This window comes from Mobula hypostoma, chromosome 23, assembly GCF_963921235.1.
Source record: "Mobula hypostoma chromosome 23, sMobHyp1.1, whole genome shotgun sequence".
Classification (NCBI taxonomy): domain Eukaryota; kingdom Metazoa; phylum Chordata; class Chondrichthyes; order Myliobatiformes; family Myliobatidae; genus Mobula; species Mobula hypostoma.
This window is the reverse complement of record NC_086119.1, coordinates 13,893,174-13,904,005: the sequence shown is the minus strand read 5'-3', so window position 1 is coordinate 13,904,005 and position 10,832 is coordinate 13,893,174. Positions and strand designations below refer to the sequence as shown.

The window sequence follows — 10,832 nt, the reverse complement described above, 5'->3', positions numbered from 1 at the left end:
GTGGAACTCAGACCGAATTCTTCTGTGCATCAGCAGTGTTTTCAGTTCATAAAGAATCGGTACAGTTTGCCTGAGCTGTTGTTAGTTTTTCTAGTTAATTTCTGTAATAAATCTTTAGCTTTATTTTAATTGCCGAAGTCTCAGCTCCTCACATCTAATTGTTCATTAGTTTAACTCACCTCACCTTGTGGTGTGAGCTAGGCATACATTAGTTCCACATCTAATGAGCACTTACCCAATCTCTCACCACTGGGTCACTCCAGCAGTTTGTTTTTCATTTGCAGCATCTAGTAAGTGATAGATGGAACCAGATAGAGAGCGGATGAGGGGCAGAAGAAACCATGTGGGGGAGAGGGTGCAGGAAGGAGGCTGGTAGGTGTAGGTTGAATCAGATGGGGAGTGGGCAGATTTCAGTAAATCTAACACAGGCTACCAGTAAAACTGAAGGTTGAATGGCATTAATGTCATGATTCCCTGGCCACTTTGTAGAATTTTTCTGACAATTGGTCATATTTGAATAACAATGCAGACTATTCAATACTGTGCAAATTAGGCACCTATAGGTAGGGTGCCTAAAACCTTTGCACAGTACTGTATTTGTCAAGCAACACACATCAAAGTTGCTGGTGAACGCAGCAGGCCAGGCAGCATCTCTAGGAAGAGGTACAGTCGACGTTTCAGGCCGAGACCCTTCGTCAGGACAAACTGAAGGAAGAGTGAGTAAGAGACCTGAAAGTGGGAGGGGGAGGGGGAGATCCAAAATGATAGGAGAAGACAGGAGGGGGAGGGATGGAGCCAAGAGCTGGACAGGTGATTGGCAAAAGGGGATATGAGAGGATCATGGGACAGGAGGTCCGGGGAGAAAGACAGCGGGGGGGGGGGGACCAGAGGATGGGCAAGGGGTATAGTCAGAGGGACAGAGGGAGAAAAAGGAGAGTGAGAGAAAGAATGTGTGTATAAAAATAAATAACGGATGGGGTACGAGGGGGAGGTGGGGCATTAGCAGAAGTTAGAGAAGTCGATGTTCATGCCATCAGGTTGGAGGCTACCAGACAAAATATAAGGTGTTGTTCCTCCAACCTGAGTGTGGCTTCATCTTTACAGTAGAGGAGGCCGTGGATAGACATGTCAGAATGGGGATGGGACGTGGAATTAAAATGTGTGGCCACTGGGAGATCCTGCTTTCTCTGGCGGACAGAGCGTAGGTATTCAGCAAAGCGGTCTCCCAGTCTGCGTCGGGTCTCGCCAATATATAGAAGGCCACATCGAGAGCACCGGACGCAATATATCAGCCCAGCCGACTCACCCGTGAAGTGTCGCCTCACCTGGAAGGAATGTCTGGGGCCCTGAATGGTGGTAAGGGAGGAAGTGTAAGGGCATGTGTAGCACTTGCTCCGCTTACAAGGATAAGTGCCAGGAGGGAGATCAGTGGGGAGGGATGGGGGGGGGGACGAATGGACAAGGGAGTCGCGTAGGGAGCGATCCCTGCAGAAAGCAGTGGGGGGGGGGAGGGAAAGATGTGCTTAGTAGTGGGATCCCGTTGGAGGTGGCGGAAGTTACGGAGAATAATATGTTGGACCCAGAGGCTGGTGGGGTGGTAGGTGAGGACAAGGGGAACCCTATTCCTAGTGGGGTGGCGGGAGGATGGAGTGAGAGCAGATGTACATGAAATGGGGGAGATGCGTTTGAGAGCAGAGTTGATAGTGGAGGAAGGGAAGCCCCTTTCTTTAAAAAAGGAGGACATCTCCCTCGTCCTGGAATGAAAAGCCTCATCCTGAGAGCAGATGCGGCAGAGACGGAGGAATTGCGAGAAGGGGATGGCATTTTTGCAAGAACTATATTTGTCAATGTGGAGTAAAGAGCAAGTTTGTAAATGTAGCAGGAACAAAGGATATTGGGAATGGCGAGAGTGGAGCGCTGTGGGAGGGGCATGGATCAGGTGGCAGAGTTGGCAGGAGGGTGCTGCAGGTGCAGACACACCCAGTCTCAGACACCAGGCAAGGTGATTCCAAGCAACTGGTGTATTGATCATTACAGAATCTCTCCCTGGTGGTTCCTGCTCCCTTCCACTTTTCCCAACCATGATTCCCCTCTCCCCTGCTCCCTTCCCACTCTCAGTCCACAATAAAGACCCATATCAGAATAAGATTGATCATCACTCACATAAATGTCATGAAATTTGTTTTTTTGTACTGTGCAAAAGTCTTTGGTACCCTAGCTATATGTAAGTGCCTAAAACTTTTGCACAGCACTGTATATTATTCTTTAATCCTTCACACTGGCCTTAAACCAAATCGCCTGCCTGCAATACACTTCCTCTGTAACACTTTATTCTGCAATGTTATTGCTTTTTCCCTTCTATTACCTCAATGTACTGACACACTGAAATGATGTCTGTGTTGCATGCTAAACAAAAGAAATTCACTACCTTGGCACATGTTACAATAGTAAACCAATTTACACATGGCAAATTTCATTTGTGATCATCAGAGCACTTTCAGTGTTACCTAGATATTTTCTTACAGGGGTTGCGCATTGTGATATGTCCTTAATGAAATGAAGTTTAATGGCTTAAACTTAATTTCTAGTGTTTGTAATTTCACAACACAATCCTCTAACATTAAACTCCTTTCATGAAGGCTATAAAGTATACTTAGAATTTAAAGAAAAAGAATGTATTTACTAGTCTGGCACAAAGGTGAGATTAATATGTAGTGTTGATACTAAGTTGGAGCATTTTGCCATTAGTAGGAATGAAATGCTCATTAGGTGCCATTATATAACATTACCTGTCATTTATTTATGTAAATATTAAGTATGTACTCTCAATGTCCACTCTATTAAGTACACCTGTGCATTAATGTAAATATCTAATCAGCCTATCATGTGGCAGGAACTCAATGTATAAAAGCATGTAGTCATGGTCAAGAAGTTCAGTTGTTGTTCAGAACAAACATTGGAAAGGGGAAGAAAGTGACTTTGACCATGGAATGTTTGTTGGTGCCACATGGGGTGGTTTGAGTATCACAGAAATTGCTGATCTCCCGGGATTATCATGCTGGGAAAACAAAAAAAAAAATCCAGTGAGAGGAAGTTCTGTGGGTGAAAGACTTGTCAATGAGGGAGGTCAGTGGAGAATGGCCGGACTGATTCAGGATGACAAGAAAGCAACAGTGACTCAAATAACAACACGTTACAATGGTGTTGTGCAGAAGAGCATCTCTGATTGAACATGTCAAACCTTGAAATGGATTGGGTACAGCAGCAGAAGACCACACCAGGTTCCACTCTTGTACCTAATAAAGTGGCTACAGAGTGTATGTTTTTACACACCCTTCCAAAGATAAGGTGGAATTAAAAACAGCAAAAATCACCTATCTTCAAGGCAATGACTGCACTGTTGCAAGTTGTTGAAACATACAATATATACATTATAAACCATGACACTGTGGTAAAAACAGCTCATGCGTAACAGCAATCAACACAAATTTTATTAAGGTTGGTAAACATTTTTGCTTAACAACATTTAAAAAGGAGCAACACTGTTCTGCACAGGATACACTTTTATAAAGTTATTCCTCAGGTAGTGCTACTTCAGTTAGTTTGAAATGTGTGCGACACAGCAACATCGTGGAAAAAAATAATCCATCACAGTGTAACCAGCAAATTTATTTACAGAGTGGTTTTGCAAGTGAGTATTCCAGTTTGTTAGTTAACAGACCATTTTAAAGGTTAATTCCACTAAGAGAATCCACAGTTGTGAGCTGAATCTTTATCACTGCAGTACGTGGGTTACAAATTGGCCAATGAATAACGGGGGATATAAAAACACATACACTAAGCACAGTTTAAATGTCACCACTCAATGCAAACAAATTGTGGGAAAATAATAATTTAGTTGAAACATTTAAGCAAAAAGATGTTACTTTTTGCTCATGGTTTATGATTTATACTGAATGGTAATATTGGTGTAGTTTAATGAAATATTTCAGATTTGACATTGAGTATTGTGTACCTTGGGCCATGTAAGAAAATCTGGGTCATTCGACTTCCCAAACCAGTGAACCAGAGGTTAGTTCCATGTTGAAGATCTGGGTGGATTTATCTCATTTATTATAAAATAAATATAAAAATAGGGTTATGGAAAGGACATTAAACAAAATAGAAGGGTAGAGGACTCCATGAATGGGATGCTTAATAAAGGCCACGAGGAAATCAAAGTTGTGGCATGGAATGATGAAAGGGAAACTAACAGGCTGGGGCAGAAAATGTAAAAAAATGTAGCACAGAGTAAATCCAGAATTAGTAAAAACTATGAGGAAAATCAAAGCTTAACTGACTTCATTTAATGTTTATAATGAGATAGATGAGTTAACAGCACATAGCAACATACAAGTATCCTCGAGACACAATTGCAGGATGAATGGATGCTCAACATTCCAGCTTATACCATGTTGCGAAAGAATGGGCCCAAAGAGAAAGAGGTGAAGGTAATATTGTTAATCAAGGAAGGTATCAGAGCATCATTGAGTCACTGATAAAGGCGGTAGACCAGTTTAGATCAAAATCACAAATAGTCAGGGAAAGACACAGTTAGAAGTATTAATGGGGAAATTTCTAGGGCTTGTTTGAAGGAATTTTAACCTGTTTATTGATTGGACAAACCAAAATGGCACAGATATCATATTAGATTTTGTAGAACGCATGATGGAGTCCTTCTTATAATAGTGCATGACAGAACCTGTGCAGGAACAGGCTATTTCGGAGTTGCTCATGAGTAATGAGGAAGGATTAAGAGGAGTGAAAGGTCTTTGAGGACATTGAGAGGTCTGGAGGCGGCCTGCCCACGTGTGTGAGTGGGTAGGAGGGTGGGAAAGGTGCTTAATTTTGCTGTTGTCTTGTTTTGTTCTGCTGTTGTTGTTGCCACCATTTGAATTATTCTGCTGAGCATTGCAGGGATGGTATGTTGGCACCAGAATGTGTGGCGACAATTATGGGTCCCCCCAGCAGATCCTCGGGTGTGTTGGTTGTAACACAAATGATGCATTTCACTGTAGGTTTCGATGTACATGTGATAAATAAACCCAAATCTAAATCAATATATAGATGCAACTTCAGGGTAAATATCATTGTTTTAATGAAGCACAATTATAATGGTATGAAGATGGCAGTTGTCAAAGGTAGACTGGGGAAAGAGTCAAGGTACAAGGCAGTACACTATCAGATATTCAAATAGCTGGTCCATAACATTCAACAGGAATTTATCCAAATTAGAAAGAGGGACATGGTGATAAAGAGGCACAATCTCTGGTCAGCCAAAGGGTCAAGCTTAATATTGAAGTGAAAGATGGGGCAAAGAAGGAGGCAAGGACTGATGGTAGGCCAAAGGACTGGAAAGCTTTTGGACCTAGCAACAAAAGAGTGAAAAAGCTCACGAGGGGGGAAAAAAAGCTGATTCCGAGATAAAACTTTCATGTCATAATAGTTTCTATGGAAGCGGGCAGTTAAAGCAGAGGTGAGACCTCTAGAGGCTGGTGAATTAATAACAGGAAAGAAATATTTCAGTTATGTTAAATTAATTTTTGTAGCAGTCTTTGCCATGGAGGATTCTGCAAATATTCCCCAGGATAACAAAGACCAATTTCTAATAAAAAACAGGGGACCTGTAAAATGCCCAGTCACATGTGATACAGAGCAATCCATGGACCTAAAAGACAAATTGCCAGGGTGTAACAATCCACACCCAAGCGTTTTAAAGGAAGTGGCTGCAGGGATAGTGGGCCCAATAGTTCAAAACTTGTTCAATCCCAAAAGGACATATAAAGGTTGGAAAACGACCACTGTGATTCGTTTATGTCCTTGTCTGTGATTAAAAAGGATATGCATGTATTGGAGGTAGTCCAAAGGCTAATTTGTCAGATGAGAGGGTTTTTCTATCAAGTATCTTTTGGAGCTTAGAAATTGAGGATCTTGACAGGGTAGATGTAGAGACGTTTCCACTTGTGTATGATTCATGAACAAGAGGACATTGCTGCAAAATAGGATATGGACATTTAAAAGTGAGCTGTAGAAAATTCTTCTCAGAAATTCTCTGATCACAAGGGTGTATCAATAGATAAATTTAAGGTAGATATAGAAAAGATATTTGAAAAGATGAGGGTTATGGGGAACTGGTGTAGAACAGGAGTTGAAGCTAGCATAGATCTGCCTTGATTGCACTGAACAGGAGGGCAGACCTGGAGCCTGATGGCCTACACCTGTCCCTATTTTCTTATGTTCTTGTTTCTAATAATTAACTTCCTTTAAAGAATATCAGCACAAGATATTTGAAATGCACTTGGATTTTAAAAAAAATATACAGCTGCTGGTGACAGTTTGACCTTTGAGTGATGTTAGGATGGATGTCATGATTTTAGTTCAGCTATATTTCTTGTAACCTGCAGCTGTTTTCCATCAATTGTTAAAACAACTGCATACTCCTCAGTCCAAAGTCAGATGACCCATTAAGTCAAAGAATATTCATAATTAGGGGCCAATTACTACAGGTTCATTAAGTGTGTTCATCAGGATTCCAGCAAAACTATTGGGTAAGGTACTCAACCACAATGTCCAGTAGAAGGAATTTCAGCAGCCACCTCTAGATACAATCAAAACATTGCATTAGTTAATGAACCTTGTGAAGGGGGATAAGAGGAATTAGAAAGACAAGCTAATGATCCTACCCAGGATTTTGGGCCCTATGCAGCCTAACATCCATTTTATACACATCTACACTCAGTGGCCATTTTATTAGGTACACTTGCGCATTAATACAACTACCTAATCAACCAATCATGTAGCAGCAATTCAATGAATAAAAGAACGCAGACATGATCAAGAGCTTCAGCTGTCATTCAGGCCAAACACTGGAATGAAGAAATGTGCTTCAAGAGTCTCTGACTGTGGAATGATTGTTGGTGCCAGACAGGGTGGTTTGAGTATCTCAGAAACCGATCTCTGGGGATTTTCATACTCAGCTATCTCTAGAGGTTACAGGGAATGGTGTGGGGGCGGGGGGTGGTGGGGGAAAAGCATCCAGTGACAGGCAATTCAATGCATGAAAATGTTCTTGATGAAAGAGGTCAGAAGAGAGGAGAATAGCCAGATTACTAGTTCAAGCTTACAGGAAGGCAACCACCCAATAAATCAGGAGTTACAATAATGGTCTGTAGAAGAGCATCTCTGAATTCAACACATTGGACCTTGGTGGATAGGCCACAGCAGCAGAAAACCACACTGGGTTACACTCCTGTACCTAATCAAGTGGCCACTGAGTGTGTATTTTACTGACATTTACTGATAACCCAAGAGCAGTGAAGCAGGGTGACACATGTTCCTCCATTTTATATTACCGTGGATATATTATACTCAGTGGTTAGTGGTGGATGAGGTTTTATTGTGGCATGAGTGATTTTATTGCTGTCTTAAATTTTGCTGATGACTAGCCTGCCTTAGCAAGGATCAGAGTTGTACACTTTTTAAAGTGATATTAAACTCAATGAATGGGTTAAGGGTTGCACATCTGTTACACAGTCAAATTTTACTAAAACACTTTTATTAAGATCCAATGTATGCCCTCTACAATGTAGTCTTGCTTTACCCAAGACCCATTATTGATAAGACCTTGTCCACTTGCTAACACAAGTTTTAAAACTATGCCTGACCATTAGAGTTAGTGAAATGCATCAATTGCATCAAATTAGCAAGGGTTTTGCTGGACAGTTTGCCAAGTGTCGCTGGGCATCTGTCACCAACACAGCACTCCCCCCAAATCACTAACCCTAACCATGTCTTTGGAACATGGGAGGAAACAACAGCACCAGCAGCAAAGCAACTCTGTCACAGGGAGAACATACAAGCTCCTTTTTAACAGCGGTGGGAATAGAACCCTGATCAGTAATTGCTGATGCTGTTGAGTGACGCATTAACTGCTACGCTACCATGGAAGATTTTAGAGTTATCAAAGTCCCTCAAAAGGGTCCATGTGTTTTAAAAAAAAATATTCTGTCCAAGTCTGTGCATTGTTGATGACGATGATTTTCAGGTGCTATTTTCGAGAGGGCCTATAGTGCTGCAGTTGTGGTTGGCAAGGACTTGGGTAAGATCTTCACTGAGAAATTGCCAGAATACAAACAGCTCAAAAATATGATAGAAGAGTGCCTTGGTGGAAGATGTTTGCCGGGTGGAAGAGAAAAGCTCCAAGAGGACGCATTTCTTTAGTCACCAAATTTAGTGAGAAAACTGGAATTTTAAATGTTTACTATCAGCAACTGATTTTAATTCACTTGAGATGGTTGTTTACACAAACTTTTTTTTTGTATTTATCTCTGTAATAGAGCCTTTGATTTAGTTTTTTTCCAGCATCCAATGATGTAGGTACTGATATAACAAATGGGCTTGCTTGACTCAGTACCTATGGTAGGTGGCTATGTATTTTTTTTTATTTTAATCCGTTCCTGGCTTAACATCAAGCTACTGCTTGTTTAACATGTTGACAACCTCTTAAAATCAAAGTAGACAGCAGTTTGTTATTTTGTAAAACTTAAAACTAATGTGAAAAACTACCACCTTAGCTCAGGTTGTCAGTCTGCTAACAAAGCTTTGGGTGATATATATATCAGGGAGGTAGATTGCCACAAAAAAAAAAGAACAATCATATTTTGAGAATCCCCTTCTTACTGAACCATGGTTTAGGGATGCTACCGGGAAGTCTGAGATCCCACACAATACTTTTATAAGTGGAAATATTGCTGCTTTTATGAGGTATCTGTTCAGTATGGAGACAGCTCTAGCTCTTAGGGCAAGGCGAACTTAGAAATATAGACACCCGGAAAATGTTACTGCAAAGTGAATTCAGTGAGTTTTAATTATTATTGGCACTGAGGCAAGTAGCTTGTGATTAAATACGTAGGAATGTGAGAACGTATCCTACTGATGTGAAGAACTGAAGCTGAGCTCCTACTGCAGCTGCGACCACCACTGAAAGGAAAAGGTGAAGAAATCTGGATCACCTGCAAAAAAGAGGCTCCATTTTTGGCACATTGACTCAGTTCTAGAAGTTTTTTTTAATCTCTCTCCCCCCCAGTTGGTCAAATCTGCTCTATATTGCAGCAGGTGATGTGACAGAGTGGGAAGATAGGGCAGAGAGTTGAATAAGAATAAATTCTGCCAGTTATTTTATCTCCGACCTGAAGACAGCTCCGGTGCATGGAAATATTCTACAATGTTCACTGGCAGTTATCAAACACAAACTTCTCTGGTTGGAAGCCAGAGCCACTTACACGTTATTTAAATACAACTTCATGAAAAACTACATTAGTAAACAAACTGCAATTTTACTTCAGGCAAATGTTAGACACATCACTATTTTGTACTATATGGAACAAAATAGCTTTAAGCATCCCAGTCCAGAAGAACATTAAGTACATAAATACAAAAACAGAAATTTAACATTCTGGTCCAGTCAAAATAAATTTTCACCTGCACAGCTGTGCTACCATTATATTGAAAGGAGAAAATAGGGATCATTCCATACTATATATTAACAAGAAAACTGAACAAACCAGATTAAATATACATGAAATACTTCAGCACAAATACAAGCTGCCACTATTCTGTGAGGTTTGTAGCAAGTGGAATGTTTCAGAACTATCCAAAAATTTCATGTACTTAAATCCCAAATGTTGTTAACCAAACCAACATTAGGTGTGTGAAAAATTTGTAATTGCAATCAACTTGAAATAATACTTTGGGCGAGGAGCTGTAAGAAATGGGAACTATATTTCTCATTCCCTCAACTTCACCTCCCAGAAAAAAAATCTTTTTTGCGTACAGCAACTTTTGACTGAAATACTCCAACGGTCAATTGGTATAAATGAGCACTTCCTTGTTAGCCTTGGAAGTACATGCAATAAGATGCTGATGATTTCAGAACAAGAAAGCAAGCCAAGTATAAACATGGGCAGACATTCCTGCTCAGGCACACATTTGGATTTCCCTGTGATACAAAGGCAGAATCCAAAATAAAGTAAGAATGAAAAAAAAGAGGCGAGGCACTTTATTAAAGGCCTCCATAGCCTGCTGCAAATGTGCAACTGCCAGCTGGGGGTTTGGTGGTAATTGATTCTCTCTCAAATGGTTCATGGGCATGACAGAATGACAATTCATGGCATTAGTATTGAATCCCTATTGTCACAAGCTAGTCAGGTGCTGTAATAAGTTACATCAATTTGGATTTCAGGTTTCTGGAATATGCCAAACATCAATGAAAAGATCATCTACAATAAAGGAAAATTATGCACAGGTTTTAGGATGTATTTCAGTTCCACTTAAGACATTTTCTTCCAGAAGGAGAAAAATCAAAGTAACAGAACAAACATATCAAATTAAACTTAAAAGCATTCAGGTTTTCCCTTCTGCCATGTCAGTTATCTTCATAATCCATGATCTGCACAGTGGTAACCATTAGTACTTTTTTTGTTAAAATTATAATTATTGCCATACCCAAGAATCTGGTTAGTTTTAGTCTCTATAGGCAGGCTGGTGTCCAAGGGGTCTGTCATCATATGAGCTGTACCTTTTCACGTGTATTCTACGCACACGATCTCTAACTTCCAACGCCTCTTCATCTTCACTATGTGACCCTTGAGCAGATGTCCGACTAGTAGCCTCTAACAGCAAGTTATCAGGTACACGTGGTGTTTCATAAAGCAAGACATTCAATGTCTCTTCATAAATTCTTGCTTCAGGAAATTCAACCTGCACAAGGAAAAATGAAGTTAAAGTTGCAAACT

The 10,832-nt window shown here is 40.5% G+C and overlaps 1 protein-coding gene across 4 annotated transcripts in view; it reads right to left on the bottom strand.

Annotated features, from left to right (window-relative positions):
- Positions 1–3,467: 3,467 nt before the first annotated feature.
- The window catches only part of LOC134337102 (BTB/POZ domain-containing adapter for CUL3-mediated RhoA degradation protein 2), a 31,015-nt gene continuing 23,650 nt past the window's right edge, over positions 3,468–10,832 (bottom strand). For all 4 annotated transcript variants that reach the window (XM_063031945.1, XM_063031944.1, XM_063031946.1 and 1 more), the window contains one exon: positions 3,468–10,797. In XM_063031945.1, coding sequence (XP_062888015.1) covers positions 10,561–10,797 — 237 coding nt within the window. In that variant the 3' untranslated portion in view covers positions 3,468–10,560. The remainder of the gene's footprint in view (positions 10,798–10,832) is intronic.